Raw genomic sequence first — 22,248 nt, 5'->3', positions numbered from 1 at the left:
CGATAAAATTTCCTCAATACATGGATGCATGGAAGTAACAGACAGTTGGCAAAAAATCTAGCTTTTTCCAATATGTTTAAATGTTTTTTTTTAAGTGCTATTGTTTTTTTAATTTTAACAACTTCGTTTAAAACCGAACGTCTTTATAGACTGATCCGAATTATCAAGGTAAGTTTAGCAGACACCTAGTTGTTAACCGAATGAAAGAGACGCAGATCGTTGTCTTGCGTTACTAAAACACCAGTATATGTTTAGGCCCCCGCTGAACAGAGGGGGAATTAAGTTTTCCCGTGTCCGTCTGTACGTCCGAATGTACGTCAACAGGAACGTACGTCCCAAAGTTAGTATCCGTTCTCTGACTTTAGTTTATCTTAACCAAATGTTATTAAACCTAAACAAATGCTTATTACCACAAAACACAGATCGAGTTTGAATTTTGGTGATGTAACTTTAACAGTTATAGAGTTATGCCCCTTTACAAATTGACTTTTTTGTTTCCGTTCTCTAACTTAAGTTTCCTGAGCCAAATATTATGAAACTTATAATACACAAAGCTTATTACCACAAATGCAGATTTAGTTTGACGTTGGAGTTGCATCACTCAAACCGTTCTAGAGTTATGCCCCTTTCCAATTTGGAAAATTACTCAATAGTTTCCGTTCTCTAACTTAAGTTAGCCTCAACCAAATTTTATAAAAAAAAATTGTACGCAATACTCTACACAATACTTATTACCACAAAATAAAAATCAATATTGAATTTTTGTATTGTAACTTTTACTCTAGAGTTATTAGATACACGAAGATATGGTATGAGTGCCAATATGACAACTCTACACCCAAGTCACAGCATGATTTGTAAATAAGAATAAGATTATTTTTTTTAGTTTAAAATCCAAACAATAGGATTGTTACTAAATAAACAAACAAATACAAAACAAAACTAAAATAAAGAAACAGATAGACAGATCTATATCAATATTAATTACAAAACGATAGACATTAAACACTGTATTAAAAGAAAAGCCATTGTAGGTCTTCAACACGGAACCTTTAACATGTTCATGTTAAGTTCACACTGAGCTAGAGGTAGGGTAAATAGCTTTACAAAATTAATGTAAAAAATGCTGAATTTTTCATTTCTGTTCTCCAATTAAAGTTTAATACCTCAGACAACCAAATGTAATGATATTATATGTATACAAATTACAATACTTATTTCCAAAAAACTCAGATCAAGTACAAGTACGATATATACCATGGTTCTTACGAGTTAAGTACAGGTCCATGTAAGAATCAGGCAAACAGTGATAAGTACATGTTGGTAAATTGATCAAATTTCATATTCTAGATATGGATTTACCTTATAAGAACTTGTATATGAAATTCTTTTTTAAAAAAAATAATTTTTTTGTTAAAAATATTCATTTTCAAATTTCCCCTTGATGGCCCCTAAAAATGAGCAAGGAAAACTACAAAAAGGCATGTTTTTAAAGTAATTTATCTTGCTTTAATAATATATTTTTTGTTGCTAGCATATACTTTATATAGAGTTCATATGTATAGTGATATGGAAACAGATAGAGAATTGATTTCAAATATTTTCTCCCCTATATATAGCAACCGTAACCATGGAAATGTGATCAAAATGAATTTTAGAAAAATGCAAATGTCATCTAATTTCATTTGATTTTTTCAGAAACAGCAACAGTCTACACACTTTTATTATATATTTCCTTTTAATAGAAGCCCTATAGAATAAATCGAAACAAAAAAAAGTTCGGAAATATTTCGCTGTTGTAGGTGGCAGCACCATCAAAATCGTCAATTTTCAGTTGTTTTTTTTTTTAATTATTTATGATTTTTACGCCCCATGTTGATCAAATTTAGGTGAAATAATCACTTATGTCATGCCAATTCCTATACATATGATATACCAGGGTTTAAAGGGTAAATATTTTACATTTTGAGTGGAACAATATATAGCTTGTTTGTGTATGATTGGGGAGGAGGGTCGCTTGAACTATTTCCAAGGGGAAAAATGTTATGATTTACATTAGTAATGAGCCAAATTCCACAACAATTGTGTTATTACCTAGCAAGCATCAATGGGGTCTGAATTGATATAAATGAAGGATTTGATTTCTATGAACCGAAGGATGAGTTTGTTTAAATATGTTAATGAGTAAGACACATGGTATATACAATTTGTAATATAAATAAAATGATTGACAGCTTGAAGACTAAATAATTGGAAATTGATCACGTTACAGTTTTATCCAATGAAATGGAAGCTCGCGCAAGTCACTTTAGCGCCTAGTGTACATGTATGATCTTCTGTGGTGTATTTCATTTAATAGAGCCCTGATATTTTCGGAAAGTAAAGAACATGTCGGATTTTCCCGATTTTTTAGTTTTGCGACCCGTGTATGATCGTATGCGCAGGTAATTTCATTTTGTCATCAGAAAGTGAACAAAAATGTCTGATTCAAGCGACAGGGATTACATAATTATTCTAATGACGGTAAGATTTGTTTTGTTTTTTTTGTTGGTTTTCAAGGTATCATACAAATTAATCATATTTTACTGGTTGTTCATGTCATTGAAAAATGCATATTTATACATTTAAAGTTTTCGTACAAACTGCTTTCCTTCCGTTGTTTTATTCTCGAGGTTTTATTAATTCGATAAAATACTACACAGTGGCGGATCCAGGGGGCGTAGATAGTGTACGTCCCCCTATTTGATCGCAAAAAGAATCATGTTTTTTTCACAAATTTTTGTATCCGATATTTATTCCTTTTTCTATAATACCCCCTTTTTAATCGAAATTTAATTGAATTTTCGCAAAGAAATCGGGACTACATTGTAGTATAACATTTTTTTTTAGAACTGAAAGAAGAAACTTAGTATTTTTTTCCAAAATTAAGGAAACTCGTAACAATCCAATATAGTTTGAAAAAGGTTTCTTAAGATGTGGTACAGATGATTTATTGCTTTTTGTTATAAAATGAAAACAAATGAAAATCTTGACCTTTTCCGTTTTTCAGTTTCCTAAATATTTCAGAGGCGGATACCTTTAAAAAAACCAGGTGCTCCGCAGGGTGCAGCTTTATACGACCCCAGTGGTTGAACCCTGAACAGTTGGGGCAAATTTGGTCACAATATTCAAGCTTGATTCTGTCTGAATTTGGATTGTAATCCAATTTTTGACATAATATAGGTTTTTGTCACAAAATTAATGTGGTCAAAGATCTTACAAATCGATTGCACAATCCCCCCCCCCCCCCAACTTTTTGAAACCCCCTTGAAGCAATAACCCTTAAACTCAATCCCATGCTTTCCATTGCAGTATTGAACCTTGTAGTACAATTTCACTTAAATCCATACACTTAAACACAAGTTATTGTCATGATTGTTTGGAAACTAGAAACATGCTTCTTTTTGGCCCTTTTTTGGTCCCTAATTCCTACATATTTTGGGCAATTAACCCAAAACTTAATCCCAGCCTCCCCTTTGTTATATGGTACATTGTGGTACAATTTCAAAGAGATCCATACAATTACACATAAGTTATTGTCTTGAAACTAGATAAATGCTTGTTTTGACCCTTTTTGGCCCTTAATTTCTAAACTTTGGCCCAATAACCCCTAAAATGAATCCAAACCTTCTACTTGTGGTTTTAAACATTGCGGTATGATTTCAGATCAATTGAAATACTTCTACACAAGTTATTATCCTGAAACTGGTAAATGTTTCTTTTGGGCCCCTTTTGGGCCCCTAATTCCTAATCGGTTGGGACCATCATCTCCAAACAGTCGGAAACCAGGTTGAAATAGAACAAAAGAATCGAAGCTCTCTATTAGAGAAGGCGATAAATGTTTACTCTGTATTGTTTACTATAGTGACAAATTTTTAAAAAGTTTATAGAAACAAACAAAACTGCAATTTTCTTCTCAATTACGAGGTGTTTTATTTCAAAAACACCATTTGCATAAGTTTCAATTTATCTAGTACATAGTTAAGCAGAACAATTAGATATCAAGTCGACGACATGGGTATCTTTCAAGTTGGATGACAAAAATGCATAACCTCCGATTTTTTTGAAAAAATTACCACGGACGGAAAAGATATCAATCTATTAGTTCAGTAATTTTCGTGTCTGCCCTTCCATTATGTGACTGAAGAAAAAATTCCAGAAAATAGGTAACAATTGTATCGAAAAGAGAAAATCGAGTGCACCTTTTTATGTTAGGGCGTGTTTGAGTTGAGTATTTTGTCTTGATATCGTTCAAAGTAAGAATATTTCATACATCGTCTCGCTTCAGATTCTATCATTTTTATAAATTAAAGCTACAGGTTGACTTTATAACACAAAAAAATAACAGTACTAAAAGATGAAATATATGGGTCAAGTGAAATACCTATCTAATGAGTCACACAAACAGGGAAGGTGTGTTCGAATAGCTATTTTTTTACTGAAAGTACTTGACGACAGTCTTACAAGTTGGATGATGAAAATGCATATCTTCGAAAAATTCTAATTTTTTGTGTGTGATAACTAGGGTTTATAGTCTTCAACCACTAAAAAAATCTAGTCTGCCCTTCCACGAAATATTTAATTAGATTTTTTTTAAATGTTTATGATTTTTCGAAAATTCCACCTAACAACCGATCAGACAATAGTTTTAAGTTGAATCAATGCAGACAAGATCATTAACTGATGCTCATTAGCTAGTTGATACATTTGTCTTTTAAAATATAACTGACATATAAGGATCGTATTGGTGCAATGTGGATAAATTTATCGATTTCCAAGAGCAAAATTGGTAGCGCGTCTTCGCTACAATGGCTTCCATTTTTACGATTGTGAAAATGAACTGGCGTAATGGGGAGATAATTTTGACGAAGTAGGATCCTGACTGCAAAATCAATCCCAACCTTCCTTTTGTGGTATTGAACCTTCTGAAAACATTTTATGCAGATCTATTCACTTAAACTAAAGTTATTATCCGGAAACCAATGTGTCTTCGGACGACGACGACGCAGACGACGTAGACGACGCAGACGACGCAGACGACGACATCATACCATTATACGATCCCAAATTGTTTTTGGGGTCGTATAAAAAAAGAGTGGAGCTTCGGCCATGGAATAACATGATCAAAGAGCTGAAAGCTCTGAGGAATCAAAGAGCAGATTGCTCTGACGGATACGATTGCCGTTGTTTCGTTGACACATGTACATGTATACATGTAGCTGGATAATATTATTTTCAAAACTAATTCAACTGCACATGTAAAATAGTTACAAAATAGCCAATCCCGGATAAAAGTGTATGAACAATGCGATTAGGCCTATTGTGTTTTATTTTTGTACTATCAATTCCAAGTTTACTTTCCACAGCAGTCACTGAGACTCAGAGTGAGAGAAGGTATTTCACTTCGTATCTTATCACCTATTTTCCTACGTTAATTCTAGGAGGAACCCCATTCCTAACTCTTTAAATATTTAATTTCCTTTCGGTCAGTGATCATGACTCCTTTCCGTACACATTTATCGGTTTAAATTTCGATCATTTTTAATATAATACACTTTATTGACAGAACGAGCTAATACTCGACGTATTGTTTTAATTCAGAATTCACGGAAGTTACTTCCAGAAGGGAGACAATTGGAAACAATAATATGGAAGACTCCATTTTGCCTGAAGGGGTGTTCTACGATGTGGACTATATTTATTTTCATTTAAATGATGCATATGATTTAAAATTATGCAACAATAATAACCTTCAATAGCAGACATACATAGAAAAGATCCCATGAGTTTAAAATTAATTAATTGAGTGGGGAATCCAGAGCAACCATTCAATCGAAAACCCCTCAAAGTCAAGAAAACTATACGCATGCGCATAATTTCCAAAAAAAACCTGGAGCAAGAACGTATATTAAATGTTTATTAAACGACCTAGATAGTTCTCTATTTCTTTATGGAAGTACAATCTCAAATATCAGTTTCATAAAGGTAAAATATAAGAAAAACTCCACTTCAGTTCTTATATGACAGAAATAGATTTATCGGAATTCAGAGAACTCTCGCATTTTATCAAACTGGGAATTCCCTCTAACGTGTTTCTAAATTTAGAAAAACACTAAATATAAATACTGCGTAATTCTGATTTTCCGTGTTGTTAAAAACACGCATATAAGTAAAGGGAATTATCAAACATGAAGATTATGAAAAGAACATTATAGGAAAGTTGTTAAAGTTCAATCCCTTTGTTTGTTTTTACCTTTAAAGCAAGACAATCATAAGAATCTGAGATGTTCCTTAATGTTTAGAATAAAACGATTGACGTGAGGGCAATGCTCTGAGCCACCAGTATAAGTCTACAGATTGCTTGAAAGCAATCGTATCCCAAAAATGACGCCACTGACTCTAATATTGGGATATTTTTTATGCAAGTCTTGATTTTCACATACCGTAATTAGTTTAACAATGCAACATGTCTCGTAAGCATATAATTGATATTCGTATATGTGTGTGTGTGAAGTGAAGATGACAACTGGCTGGTTTTTTTTAAGACAAATGAATAGGTTAAGACTACCTGAATTGTACAAATAAATACCGTAGAAAGGCTTGTATATTTCTCACTGGTACATAGTCCGAACCCCCTTCTCCCCACAAAATTTTAGGTAAATAATCTTTTTGTGACTGTTATCAAAGGTCTAATGAAACTCAGGAAATTTCAAAGAATTCTGGTCAAACCGGCACCTGGTTAAATTGGCACCCGGTATAGTCAAATCGGCACCTGGTTAAATCGACACCTGATAAAGTCAATTCGTCACCCATGTTAAATATTATATTTTTAACAGTATTTTAAGCAAAAATAGTAAAAATAAGAAAGGGGTTGCCAGAATTTTGTTCAGTATTTAAGCAAAAAGAGTTAAATACCTAAGGAAGGGATTGTCCAAAAATATTAACTTTCACATTTTTGGGGGTTCATGTACATTTTGTATCTATTTATTTTTCTCAACTAAATGTGTACATGGTGTATTTTTAATCATATATATGAAATATTGGATATTCTTTATGCATTTTTTAACCAGTTGAGCATTTTACAGGATTGTTGGTTTAATGCTGTATAAACTTTCCTGAAAAAAAACACCTTAAATTTGCTAATTATTTGGCATGAAAGTTTGATTTATTGAAAGAGACTCATAGTTTTCCATTTTATTTTTCTAATTGTCTCATTGTTAAAACAACAGCTTGGGTAAGGGCTTCGTTGTTTACCTTTATACACAACAGCATATTAACTAGGTACTTGGCAAAATTTATTAATCAATTGAATAGAAAATATTATAACAAATATTATTGCATGCCGAATTGACTTCAAATAGGTGCCGATTTGACTTGTACATTTCAAATCCTCTGCGATCGTTTGCGGTATTTTCATGAGAAAACCTGTTTTCCATCATCAAACAGAAGTAGAAACTGCTTTAAAATGATTCTAGAACGCTTCATGATTGTTAAAATAAGTTTAATTCACTTAAAAAAACAATTTTAAAACTTACGATGGCCACAGACCACAATTAATTCCTCTATCAGTTCTTTATAACGTTTTGTATCATTAAAAAGTTGCATCATGCACTTTTGTCAAATTTCTTGTGTGTGTAATGTATAGTCCTAGCTAGTCCAAATATATATCCAAAATTCAGATAGATTGAACCAATCACTTTTACAAATTTAGCCAATACACATCCATACCCCTATTGACAAGTCAAGAGGTGTTCTTAAAACTGTAAATATGACCTTTTTGCACTTGGCCTAATCACTCATTCCATATCAAAATCAGTTTAAATACAGCATAAAAAAATTTATTTCACCTCTCTTCTTTCATTTCCACCCCAAAAAATCTAAGAAATGAGTGAGGAAGGGAAAGAAAAAAAATTAAGGAAAAATACACTCTAATTAAAAGGAACTATATTCGTGGACAATGAAAAGCGGGGTCATTAATTGTGGTCTTGGGCCCGATGTTTAAAAAGCACGTGTCAAAGAAGAAATTAACCGGTGAGAGTCGAAATCCATACATGACAATTATCACTATAATACGACTTTGAAAGTAAAACAGTTCCATCCTCTTGTAAAACAGTCTTTATTATACCTATCACATTAATGTTTGAAGGGTCTTAAGCTTATACAAACCATATAAGTCGGTATGAAACACCAAAACGGAATGAACAATAACCGATTACGTTTTGTAGTTTACATATTCTAAGCTGGTTTACGGTTGTCTTTTTTACTATGTTTGGATCGTTTCAATCTAGCAGATACCAGTTTATTTCAAATGCATTGAAAAGAAACGAAAAATTTGTAATGAAAGGTTTAGTTTTTATATTAATCAGTTTTAATTTGATATTAAATAGAAATAACTTATTAATATGGATGAGTTAAAATTATTAGTTTGAAAAATGATGAGAGCGCCCTCTACAATATCAATGATGGCGGAACGTAAACAACCACCTCGCCGCGAAATTGAACTTGTTCTCTTATTTCTTGCTTATTGTACTCTATAGTCCACACCCCCTCTTGAAGGTCCAATTTTGGAGAATAAAACTGCGGACTTTACAAGCCTTTCTATGGACAGGTCAACATTTTTGTTGTAAATAAAATAAAGTATGTAAACTGGTTCCCTTCCGACTACAACACTTTGTTCGAGTGTAGCGGAATACAAGCAGATACCAGTTAGTTTGTAAAATAGTAAATATGAAACCGAGTGCGGTAGGCGGAGGCAATAATCGACTTCCTGTTGTTCTGGTCAATGGTATCGGAACAATGGCGCTTAAGCGTCATTTTCCAAAAATGAATATGTTGTACCATAGCTAAGCTCCGCCTTCTTTCCTTTGGATTCTAGTTGAGTTGCATATTTAATTAGCAAAGTATGGTTCAAAATTAATTTGCATATAATATACCATGGTTTTCTCTCAACACTCTTTTTAAGCAAATAATTTCATTAAAACATCAAAGGAAAAAATCCAATTTATGTTACAAATTTAGATAGCGTCACTTTTATCCGTTCTTCAGTTATATCCTTTTATGACCTTTTATGATTTTATTCAGTGATATGACAGTGTGGGCATCATCTGTGTCCCATGGACAAATTCCCAATTTTTGTTTTTTAAATGTTTAACATTTTCTGCGTCTGCAATCTGCCTTTTTCTGGGGATGAAACTATTTAAGTAACATTCATAATATATTGATATATATGATAATGTGTCATGTTTTTATTTTTAAATGTTTACCGTTTTCTCTGTCTGCAACCTCAGATGAAAGATGAAAGTAACATTCAAGATATATGATACTTTGATTAGTTTTATATCCGTAACTATTAAGGTTACGGACACTTGAAGGGCCCATACCTGATCAGCTATGACGTCAAACCATTTTTCGACAAAATGTTATACCAATACCATTACAAAGTTCCTATTTAATTTTAGCATGTGTACTATAGTGATTCTCTACCAATTCTCTAATGTGCTATCTTTTATATTGCTTATTGTATTTATTGGATACTAGTAAACAGTCAACAGTCACGGAATATCGGACCCCTATTTGAATAACTATTTACTTTCGGTTTCCTTTCCTTTCCCTTGAAGCCAATGACCCAATGCATGACCGTTAATGTCAACATGAACCGTTAAAGAAGAAAAATATAAGGTAAATATTACCTTGACGGATTGATCATAACATATATATAGTAAATTACAGAACTGAAAATACATAGGCCCCTAAGTGACACCTGAGAGTGACACAATGAAATTGTTACAATGGCCATGACACGATCTTCACATTATCAGATGTTTTGATTTCAAGTAAATTTTCAAATGTTTCCAGATGATAAGTGCTGACTAATAAATACTTACAAATTACATTCTCGTAAAGATGTTTATAACTGTCAATATTTTGAATCGATTCACCTTGATCACATACCATAGACTTTAAATAAACACTTTAACACACACAATTGTGAAATAACAAACATTGATCACGTGGTGTATATGTGTTTTTATCTTCCGGGTTGCTATCACAATCCAATACACAGTATTATTCATTACGACAGGTATGTAAAACTTAAAGTTGATTTAAAACACATATTGGTCATCGATAGATGTACCCAAGATAGTTTTACATTTGTCTAAGTTCACCAGAACTTACTTGACCAATGTTAATGATCTGCTGTTACAGTACATTTTTCAACTGTTCGAGCTATTTGCTTACCCTCGTTCCACGACTAGGACGTACCTTTTACGCATTATAAAGTCAATTATGATAGAAAGATGTGTGTACATGAACATAAGTCACCACATATGATCAAACAACTATGAAATTTACGGAAAAAAAACTCGTATGTCTTGTCACGATATTGTACATGCATATATCATGTATTATATAATAATGTATTTACCACTGAGAGGCAGTTTTAGGAGAGGGAGATAGTGTACCCCCCTCTAAATTGAAGGGGAAAAAATGGTTGATTATTTAGGGAATCACTGAAGCATGATTTGATCAGGCCCCCTCTCATGAAACCAGGTAGTAGGCTATGGAAACATTTGGATCCGCCACTGTTTATCATGTTTATGCAAAAGTTTTATTTGTTTGGATATTCAAAATCTGGATTGCCATTAAAGAACAAAATGTTACCAAAAATGCATAGTTATATGTTCTTAAAGATTCTTTAGTTTATATTTGATATGTTTCTACCATATTTAATTTTGTACATTTGATAACAAATTTAAACACATGATACAAATGAATTCACGATCAAGTTTTGATAAAAAGGTGCTCGGTATTAGAAAAATGGTAGAATACCAATATTCTTTAAAACCAAAGTAGATGCACCAGCATTATTGTTACGACGATTTCACTCATGGAGTTTTGATTAAATAGATGAAGAGGAAGATGATTTATTTTCATTCAAATAGGCACACCTGTCATGCCTGTTGGTGACCTTCTGCTGTTGTCTGTTCTATGGTCGGGTTGTTGTCTCTTTGACACATTCCCCATTTCCATTCTCAATTTTACACTAAGAATTTACTATGAAATTTAATTTTCAAAGTGCAAAAAATTTAGAACAAAGTGGCCGGTCATTTTTTTGCGAAAGTGAGGTGTTCACAACAATACTTTTTATTATGTTGTTAATATATTTAAAAGGAAATAGATTCCTTTTGGCAAATCAAGCCAAGATTTTTACAGAAAATCCACTTACGTTTTTACAGTGATTCTCGTTTTAACATCTAAAAAAACCGTTTATTGTTTACAAAAAATCTCAAACAGCCCCCTTTACAATCCAACAATACTCGTGCTGAGTCTCTTAAAGTAACCATCACCCCAGAAGGTGTAATTGGATAGTTCATATTTGTGAATGTTTTAACTCGTATCTTTATTTAAAGACGTGTTTTAAGGAAATCATTGTCTAGCACTAAATGGACTATTTCTCTATCTATGAATCAAATATTAGTGTACAAGGAGAAAGACTGTAGTTTGACTACAAACTGATTAGCATTTTTAAAACCAACAAAAGGGTACATACTCCTTCCTAAATGACAACAGTAACAACTTTGTATTTGTCAATCACAGACGCCCGTGGAGCAGAACAATTACAGTTTACATTAATTTAAAAGATTAATTTATATAACAACAAGCAACAACGAACACTCGAGTATATATTGATGAAACGGATTAGACTTACAAAATTATATATGCCATTGCGATCCGGTCCCTTTTTTCTAAATCGATGGTCCCTCGACCATTCTACTTCTCCTTCAAAATAACAAAACCAAAAGGGTACGCTAGGGCATATAAATATGGTCAACTTATTAAATCAAATGATAAAGAAATGCGTTCGTAAATAAACAATTATGGGCCATCGCATGATTTTCAACAACGAGAAAAATCCATATTGTATATTTAGCTATAAAAGGCCCTGACAGGAAAATCGTGAAAAACAAATTTAAAAAAGAAAACCATATTTAGTATACAATTACAATTACGAAAACAAATATGACCGACGTGAATCAACGATAACTCTCTCTAGATATATAAGCACCTAGGAGTCTACTCCCGTATTCGGAAGAAGAAGAAGAAGCACTCTTTTTTTTTCATATATAAAGCCTGCTTATATTTGTTGTTTTTATTATCATGTGCTTTTTAGTAACTATTTTAATGAGTTTAGTCCTTTCCGACCGATTTTTCGCTTGTTCTTAATGTTCTTCAACTCCGTGTTGAATCACCGCTATCCCAAATTAGAGGTAATGTAAACTTTTTTAGTTGTACCAAACATTTTAGGCAGTGTCTGCGCGTACCCGCATGCGGGTACGAATAGCAAAATTGCCGTTTGTAGGCTACGCGTACCGAATCCGGGTCCGTCCGCCCTGATTCTGGTTCGCCCTAGTTTCTGTTCGCCCTAATACCTGTTCGCCTCGAGTCCGTTCGCCATGATTTTATTTTTTAGTATAGTGTTGTGTGTATATAATTGAATGTGTTGAAGTCAGTCTTCAATTTGGCCGAATATTTACGATGTATCATGTTGTTTATAGCTAGCTACTACTAGGACTAGGTTATAAGTTTTTGTACATTTCAGGACTACAAGATATTGTGGCTTTAAGGTATTGCCTTGAGGACTAAGTTTGTATCTGTATGTTATTACATTACTAGGAAATTTAAGTTTCTGTGAATTTCAGCACTACATTGTATTTTTAAATGTAAAACAACTGAAGACTAAATTATTTGTATGTAATTGAATATGTTGAAGTTTACATTCACCGAATATTTATTTATGATGTATATTCTGTGGTACTGCTATTAGAAAATAAGGTTCTCGGAATTTCAGCACTACCGTGATTGTATTTTAAAATGTGAAACAACTGAAGACTAAGTTGTTGTCTTGCTGCTACGAGGATAAGTTTCTGTGAATCAAAGACTACAAAGTATTTGACATAAAACAACTAAAGCCGGACTAATTCTATATTTAACTTTATTGATATATGTTAACAATATAAAAATATTCAGTAACAGTTATAACAATTAAGATCAATTCCGAACTGTACTTCGCACACCTTTATTTCCTAAACGAATATTTAAAAGCACTAAATTAGAATTACTATTTATTATAATTTAGTGAAACAAATACCAAAAACACAGTCACACTGCTGTACATTGATCACTTGTCATCAGTGTTTTTACCCATCCAAGCTGACTATTTTATTTGAGTAAAATGTTATTTTCATTATTAATCCATCAAAGACAATTCATATATAACAATCAGTGATATCAAAGATTTCAAATGATACCTTATCAGCAATCAAAATTTTGGCAAATATTCTGTATTGAACTTTTAATAGATATACATATGATAAATTTCAATATACATATATATATATATTTCGTTCATTAATGTAATTTATACATATCATTAATGAATATAGGGCGAACGAACCCAGGGCGAACGGACTATCAGGGCGAACAAACTCAGTGTGAACGAACCTAGGGCGAACATGTAATCAGGGCGAACGATCCCGATACCACGCGTACCCACATCTGGTTTTATAATAAATTGCCATCGGATCGGGAATTAAACGTAAAATATATACAGAAATTATCGCAATTAGTGAATAAAATTGATCAACTACTTAAGAAGTTTTGTAAACATTTATATATATGTAAGTGATCAACAGTTTTTCCCGGTTAATAAATATTCTTAAAATGGGAAAAGAGTGATATACATGTGGGGCAAACATTTCAAAGTTATCATGAATTGGAACAATGTGTTCAAAAGTATCAGTCGATTGATTTTATACAATTGTATATAAAAACAAACTCGGAGTCAATTGCAGCTGCAGAGAAAAGATGAACTGGAAAAACAAAAAATAAAGAGGAAACCAAGTTTTACAGAATATTTTTTTCCTGTCATTCACGGAGGCAAAAAATTCTAAACAAAGGTAGGGATACCATTGACTCTGGGTCCTAAAGCACCCGATTGCCCACAGATTCATAGTGGACATACTTTTAGATTTTACCGTACATATACTTTTATCACAATGCAGTAATTTCGTATGAACACTGAACTTTTAGATTTTTAAGAGCAAACATTTTTTAAACATGGAGCTTTAAATACGTATTTTAACCAGGCAAAGTCGCTCTCTATATATATATTCCGTATGTGAGGACATTCTAGATTTTAGATTATAAGCGATTAATAAGAAGCCGTTTTATATATTAACACAAAACCCCGTGTGGATAGACTTGTTTTAACATTGATAAAAATCGCCATGAACTTTTATTATAACATACATGAATTTTAAAATGTCGGGAGGTGTCGTTGCGGATTGCAAACATTATCTTTAGTGATATTCATATATGTAAATAATGTACATAATGGTGGAAGGATGATCCAAAAAATTCATGGATAAATTATGGTGATGGGACCCACAGACACAGCACCAATGTAAATAATGAGCACCGCCACCCAAAGCACCCGTTCAACACACAGAAACTGTGTGGTTCTCCTTTGAAGGGGGTAAAGATACAGAGGTAAGGTAAACAAGTTCGACAGGAAAAATTAAGGCCTAATACATTATTTCTGGAAAAACAAAGGCCGATGCCAATAATCTTCTATGAAAGCTTCGTTAATAGATAACAAAATGTTTGACGAAAATGTAATTTAAACCTTCAGCGCATCAAAAAATATTGTGCCTCTGAGGCGTGGAAGCAACTTAAAATTCGGAAATTATATATTATCAGATTATAGGTTCAGTTCAGTTCAGTTTCTTGTATATTCCTCCATTAATTGTGGAGCACTACCCAAAGGGTATAGTTTTAGCAACTATGTACACCTTAAAACATAAGGAAACAAATAATTATATACAGATGACTGAATTTGGTTATAATAATCACTAAATGATAAATATCATAATTAATTCAATGGATTGTCATCATAAAGTTTTAAAAGATATATAATAATTCATATGTGCTGGGTTGTAAGAAAAATTTTAAGAGACAACTGCATATATTTACAAATAAGAATTAAAATGGTCTCAAATTAAAATTACTTATAATTATTAGTTAAGAGTGCTATAAATACATCAGGAACTATAATGAAAATTATATTTTATAAGACTTATGTAAAGTGGTAGGGGTTTGGAAAAATTGAGCTAATATATATACATAAATTTTCTTCACAGTTTATTTTACTATATGGGGATCTTGTCATTATTCTTTAAATTATAACTGATATCTTACAATTTTAAAAAGAGAAGATTTATTTTAAATACATGTACTTATAAGTCATAAAATAGTAAGATGATATTATTAGTAATGAACTGTTTTATTTTAAAAAGTTTGCTTATACTGTACTTGTGATCAAGTTTTTTATCCTTTTTGTGCGCAGCAAGTGCATCTCATAACACATATTTCTAGCCAGAGTTTCAATGCTTTCATACACAGTTGAGTAACAGTTTATGTCTTTGCTAGTACAGTCCATTATGAGCTGCAGTAAATTCCCTTGTTGTATGATCTTCTTGTATGTTGAGGTATCAATTTCATCCATTGTCAGTTCAATTTTTGAGCAGTATTTAGATCTTATTTGCTCTAATTCTTTGCAGTGTAGAATAAAATGTTCTAGATCTTCATTTCCCTGTTCACAGATTGTACACATCGGGTTAACTTTCGGATCGAACTTAGCTCTTTTGGCTTGGAATATGTACGTTTGAGTACTTATTCTTGCTTTTATTTCTCCTGCCTTTACATCTTTACTATTGCTTTTTACACTTTTCCATATATTGTGAGCTTCATTTAATGGATTGTTCTGTATCTCTATGTATTTAAGTGATGTTTTTTCCATTTTTTCATTATGACATTCATTTTTCCAGTATTCCTTGATCTTTATTCCTTCTAGTCTTTTCCATTCGATTTTATTCAGTGGATTTTCTATGTAGTAGCTGCTAGATTTCAAATTGTATTTTGATAGAGTTTTTTCTACTCTGTTGATAAAGTCTTTTCCTCTTTGGTCTGAAAATGCTTTTTGTCGGCGCAGAATTTCACATTCTATGGTTCCTGAATTTCGAACAATATTCATGAAGAAGGTAAGTACATTTTTGTCTAATGTGATGGCAATAGGTTCTGCTCCTACCAGGGTATAGACAGCCATATTTGCTGTATTATTTGGAAGCCCTTGAATTTGTCGGAGGATTTTTCTCTCTGCCAGTTCTAGCATATCATTTTCTTTTGCAAGTAGGTTCATCACCTCAAGTCCGTATATGCTTCTTGGTACTGCATATGTTCTCCATAGCTTGTATGCGACCATTGGTGAGAATCCCCTTCTGACATGTAACCCAGCTCCAAGAAGGCTGTATATTGTTGCCCTACCGGTTCTTATTCTTTCTGAGATATTTGCACGGTTTTGCTCGTTTCTTTTGATACCTAGATGTTTGGTTTCATTGGTTATATTGATGTCATTGTCTTCAAATTGCAATGTTGATATGTTTGAGCCTTTTGCATTGTATAGAACAGCTTCAGATTTAGTTGGATTGATTTTGACTAGATCTCTGCTTGTATGGTGTTGCACTATGTCTAATATTCCTTGCGCATCTGTAGTACTATTTGCCAGAACAGCAATGTCATCGGCACATGTTGGCGCAGGGACTTGTATATCACCAATACATGCTCCAAGTCCACTTTTTAATATGCTATCTAGTATGACGTTGTTGTAGCATTTATATAGCGTTGTAGATAGTTTTGCACCTTGTTGAATTCCTTGTAGCACCATTACATCTTCTGTACATTGCCCTTCCCATTTAACCTTAATGCTCATTCCTTTATACAAGTTTCTCAGTAATATCCAGAGTTTTCCTTTTATTCCATAATGGTACAGTTTGTTGAATAGTATTTCATGGTTTAGCTTGTCAAATGCCTTTTCTGCATCAAGAGTTATTAAGATCAGCAGTATCTTTAATTTCTTACTTTCTTCGATTGCTTCTGATGTGAGGAATGCTGCACATAGTGATGATACTCCTTCTGTAAAGCCTCTTTGCAGGGAGTTTTGTATGTTGTTAAATACAGAGTCAACTCTATCCTTCAATATACTTTGTAATATTTTTGCAAAGGTTTTAGTTACAGTTATTCCTCTGTAGCTAGATGGTAATGTTTTGTCTTTTTCTTTCTTTAGGATTGGTGTTAGAATCCCTGTCTTTAGGAAGATTGGTACATCCAAATATGTTAAGATTAAATTTAGCAGATGTACTATAAAGGGAGTTAACTCTTCCATCCCATGTTTGTAGTGTTCTGCCGAAATTCCATCTTCATCGGGTGCTTTTCCTGCTTTAAGTTTTTCTATAGCTTTATTTACTTCCTTTACATTAACAAGTTCTATGCCTTGACCTTTTTCCCTTTCTATGGATTCTATTATATTGTTTTGTATTTCTACTAGCTCTAATTTGTCAGTGTCAAAATTTTCCCCTATTGTTGGTGTAGCTAGTTGTTGGAAGTGTTCTTGCCAGATGTTCATTATGCTTGGTCCATCTTCTGCAGTCTTTTCATTTAGTTTCAGTATCTTGGTATTAGTAAGTGGTGTTTTTCTTTGCATGTTGATAAGCTTGTAAAAAAGTTTTGTATCTGCACTTGAAGCTTTCATAATTTTTCCCGCTGTTGATTCTCTCTGCGAGGCATAGGCTTGTCTTTGTGGTTTTCGAAGTATTCTCTTTGCAGCTGTCATTTTGATTTTGAGCTCATTACTTCTTTCTTGAGGTGCTCCATGTTGCCTCCATACTTTATATGCATTTTTTGATTGCTTTGATGCCTTATCTATTTGTTCGTTCCATATCGCCTTTCCCTTTGATTTGATTTTGATTTTTCTTCTATACTTTGGGATTGCTGCTTCTCCGGCTTTATGTAGCAATTTTTCTAGATTTCTTATATCTTGCTCAATGATTCCTTTTGATTTTTGCATGAGTTTTGGTAGATCTTTATTGATGACTTCCTTATAAATTTGATGGTCGCAGTCAGTCCATTTAGGTTTTGCTATGATAGTTGTTGCTTTTTCCCTGACTTTTTTCAGTTGACTATTCAGTGTCAAGATAACAGGTACATGGTCCGAGGTATTCTCTGGGTCAGTATCAAGGACATCAATTTGTCTGATTTTGTTAATGATTTCTGAGTTATTATAGGACTATAGTTTACAGGGACTGTATATTTCATTTTCAATCAGTACATGTGCATTTAATTATATATTATCAGAGACGTCTCTGATATTATTAACTTATAAATACAATTCGAAAATATTATTTGTCATACCCGTCACTCGTTCTACTCGAAATCCCCATATTATCGATAATTTCTGTATATATTTCACGTTTAATTCCCGATTTGATTGCATTTTATTATAAAACCGGATGTGGGTACGCGTAGCCTACGAATGTCAATTTGACTATTCGTACCCACATGCGGGTACGCGCAGACACTGCCAACATTTTATACCTCGCGGCATTCTTTGTGTGCTTGTCCCAAAATTGGTAACATGTAATCAAGTGGTAGTTGGTGTCTTTGGTGGCTGTCTGCCGTACTTTGTGTGTGTTTTTTCGTGCTGATTATTTAAGTATAAATCAGACCTGTGGTTTTGTTTTTAACCGGATTTTTTTAATTCTCTTCTCGTTTTGTCATGCTCTTATAACTTACTGTACAGAATGGGGTTTTACAATGACGAAGACTGTACGATGGGCTGTTGTTGTTTACATCTTTGTCTATTGGTCGTTATGGATAATGTTCTCACTGGCATTCCTCCTATGTCTCTTTAACTTTATATTAATTATATTACTTTCAGCTCAAGCATCTGTAAAGAAACCACTGGTTAAGAATGGCGTGTGGTGAGACAATTTCAGAATCATTACTGGTGGCAGCTATTGATTTTGGTACAACCTTTTCGGGATATGCATTTGCTATAAGAAATGACTACAAAGTTGATCCTACAAGAGTGTCTGGTAGCCATTGGCATACAGGGTCACAGCCAGGTCTTTCCCTCAAAACACCTACATGTATTTTGTTTAATCAAAATCAAGTTTTTGAGTCGTTCGGCGGGGAAGCAGAAGATAAATATACTGAGCTAGCACAAGAGGAAGAACATATGGACTGGTTCTTCTTTAAAAGATTTAAAATGCAACTGTATGACAAAAAGGTTTGTAAAATTGTATTAGAATGTAATACACACCAGGTTCTGAATTGCTGGAAAGAAAGTTTTTTTTTTTATTTAGATGACTGGTTGCTTAAATGTACCAGGGAAAGGTTTCATGGATACCTACACATACCTACACATAACCTCATTCAAATTATGTTTCCGTTGGACCATGTGGGATCATTGGCGACCAAACCACATGTCCTTAATATGTTATAGTCAAGATAAAAAGCATCATTTTGGACAATTTAAATTGAATTTCACGGGGAGATATCATTAACCAGACTGTTTTTCTATTTTTTCATTGCGATTCACTGTAACATTTACAATGTTTGATTTTAATTTTGTGTAACTACATTTAATACCAACAGGAAATATCGAGGGATTTTATGTTAGAAGGTGAGAATGGTTGTCTGATGCCAGCGATGAGAGTCTTCACAGAGAGCATTAAATTTCTCCGGATGCATCTAGAGGAACACATTAGAAGTAAAACAGACGGTATTAAGCCACAGGAAATAGACTGGGTTCTAACGGTACCAGCTATCTGGTCAGATCCAGCCAAACAATTTATGAGAGAGGCTGCTAATAATGTATGTCCGATTTATATAGAAATAAATCATAAAATCTCTAAGATTCTCATAACTCAATAATGAAACTGCTATTGTTAGTACACATTCAAAGAATTATTCAAAAAGCTTTACAAGGCCAGTTTTCGGATAATATATTTTTACTATCCCTGCCGTAGCGGAATCCGAAAGAGCATTAAGTTTTTCCTTCGTCAGTCTGTACGTCTGTCCTTACATAAGCATCAAAATTGGTGTCCGTTCTCTCATTTAGTTAGCCTTAACCAAATATTAACTTATACACAATGATCATTACCACAAATTAAAACACAGATCAACTTTGAATTTTGGTAGCGTCACTTTTACCGTTCTAGAGTTGTGCACCTTTTGAAATGGAAAATTGCTGGATTTTTCATTTCCGTTTTCTTACTTTAGTTTGCCTGTTGTGTTAAATGTTATGAAACTTATACACGATGCTTGTTTAAGAATTAAGCATTAATCGTATGTTCCTATTGGTCATCGATCATGTTATTGTCTTACAAACTGACTAATACTATTTTCAGGGAGGAATTCCAAACAGTCGCCTGATCTTGGCGTTAGAACCAGAAGCTGCATCTATCTACTGTAAAAACCTACCTGTAGACAGAACAATTAGTTCTGGGGGCAGATCTACACTGGATGCTTTTGCGGCTGGAACAAAATATCTTATTTTGGATGCTGGAGGTAAATCTATAGTAACATATACACTTCACAGTAATTATGTCTAAATGCAATAGTTGACTATCAGCATTTCTCTGTTATGGTACATGTTTTTTCACAATTAATGGAAAGATAATGACAAAACATTCAACTTACGGGTGGTAATGATTAGCGTTAGTTTACCATTGTTTCAAGTTTATGTATTAACTTATGGAAAATGTGATCTATAATGGTTTACTTTTACAAATTGTAATTTGGATTGAGAGTTGTCTCATTGGCACTCACACCACATCTTCCTATATCTATACACATTCACGTTCCAGAAATATTATTTTCGTAAGTCAGCACGCAAAATAACCACGTGCACTTTGCTAATGATATTGTTTAAATAATTATTTCGCTAAAATGTTTTACACAGGTGGTACAATTGACATCACGGTACAAGAAATTAAACCAGATGGTAATATTAAACAGATTTATATGGCGAATGGTGGCGATTGGGGTGGAGTAAAAGTCGACCAAGCCTTTGACGAATTTATGTTAGATATTGTCGGAATGGAAACGATGGACAAATTCCGGAATGAGGACAAGGCCGAATATTTGAGCCTATGTAGGGAGTTCGAGGTAAAAAAGCGCGGCATTCGTCCAGACAGTACAGCAAAAATTACGCTTCGAATTCCGTTAATTTTAAGTGAAAAATTTCAGGAGGTAAAAGGTGTTTCCTTGAAAGATTCTTTTAAATCAAACAAATCAATGTCGTGGATAGGTGACAAATTACGCGTTGATCCTGACACTGCTAAAGATTTCTATAGTGAAACTTGTCGCCAAATTACGCACCACCTGAATGGTATATTCCAAGAACCAGCAGTTGTTGACACTGAAATAATTTTGATGGTGGGTGGCTTCTCAGAATCGCAAATGCTTCAGGAAGCAATTAAGTCTGCATACCAAAACAAAACTGTGATTATTCCCGAGGAAGCCGGACTTGCCGTGTTGAAGGGAGCCGTTCAATTTGGATTCAACCCTAAAGTAATAAATCCCCGAATTAGCAGATTCACGTATGGCATAAGTACAAACAAACGTTTCCGTCCCCATACAGACCCAGAGGACAAGAAACAAATCGTTAATGATATCATGTATTGTCGTGATAGATTCGGCAAGCATGTCGAAAGAGGTCAGCCAATAGAGGTAGGGGAGGTCAACGATCAGAGAACTTATAATCCATTAAAAGGTGACCAGCGTAGAATACGCCTTCCTATTTATGCATCTCGTGCAGTGGATCCAGAATATATAGATGAGACGGAATGTTCCTACCTCGGCGATCTTGAGGTTGATGTATCCGACATTCGGGGAGGATGTGAACGAGAAGTCGTAGTAGGGATGAGGTTCGGAGGAACCGATATTGCTGTTGAAGCTGTGGTGAAATCCACTGGTGAAAAGGTGGATGCACGTTTTAACTTTCTGCGTTAACAGCCATATATTTGACACTACTGCTTATAATTTCTAATCTATTAAGGATAATAATTAATAACCAATAAACTATTTCTGTGTACATGATTTACATAGTCAACACGTTTAAGTTTTCATACCAATGTGCTTTTTCATGTAATTTCGAATTATATCTGATTTTAATGTATAGCTATTAATCATTGTAAAATGCTGAAAACAATTCACGAGGCGATTAGTGCACGTAGTATTTTTATGAGGCATTCTTGTTAATTAGTACAGGTGATTTGATAATAATATAAATTACATGTCCAAATTAAA

General features: G+C 33.4%; 2 protein-coding genes across 6 annotated transcripts in view; one reads left to right on the top strand and one right to left on the bottom strand.

Moving 5' to 3' along the window:
• The window catches only part of LOC139484815 (heat shock 70 kDa protein 12B-like), a 17,393-nt gene extending 7,010 nt beyond the window's left edge, over window positions 1-10,383 (bottom strand). The window contains exon 1 of one of the 4 annotated variants that reach the window (XM_071268799.1): window positions 9,924-10,383. The gene's annotated coding sequence lies outside the window, so the exon portion shown is untranslated. Of the gene's footprint in view, window positions 1-9,919 lie in introns of all 4 variants that reach the window. The other 3 variants (XM_071268803.1, XM_071268800.1, XM_071268801.1) reach the window with 3 other exon arrangements.
• Window positions 9,297-22,248, top strand: LOC139484811 (heat shock 70 kDa protein 12B-like). 2 transcript variants are annotated; one of them, XM_071268795.1, is made up of 5 exons: window positions 9,297-9,717; window positions 18,872-19,222; window positions 19,591-19,809; window positions 20,346-20,505; window positions 20,900-22,248. In XM_071268795.1, exons 2-5 carry the CDS (start codon window positions 18,905-18,907, stop codon window positions 21,949-21,951), a joined length of 1,749 nt encoding a protein of 582 aa, XP_071124896.1. In that variant the 5' UTR covers window positions 9,297-9,717; window positions 18,872-18,904; the 3' UTR covers window positions 21,952-22,248. The 2 variants fall into 2 exon arrangements, with proteins under 2 accessions (XP_071124896.1, XP_071124895.1); XM_071268794.1 differs by lacking the exon at window positions 9,297-9,717 and adding an exon at window positions 10,005-10,120.

This window comes from Mytilus edulis, chromosome 8 (genome assembly GCF_963676685.1).
Source record: "Mytilus edulis chromosome 8, xbMytEdul2.2, whole genome shotgun sequence".
Lineage (NCBI taxonomy): Eukaryota > Metazoa > Mollusca > Bivalvia > Mytilida > Mytilidae > Mytilus > Mytilus edulis.
Note: the sequence above shows the minus strand (reverse complement) of the source record. Positions and strands in the feature narration are given on the sequence as shown.

Coding starts and splice junctions, on each gene's coding strand:
- LOC139484811 (XM_071268795.1), top strand. CDS start 18,905: ATGGCGTGTGGTGAGACAATTTCAGAATCATTACTGGTGGCAGCTATT. Junction 19,223..19,590: donor TGCAACTGTATGACAAAAAG/GTTTGTAAAATT, acceptor TAATACCAACAG/GAAATATCGAGGGATTTTAT. Junction 19,810..20,345: donor TGAGAGAGGCTGCTAATAAT/GTATGTCCGATT, acceptor TACTATTTTCAG/GGAGGAATTCCAAACAGTCG.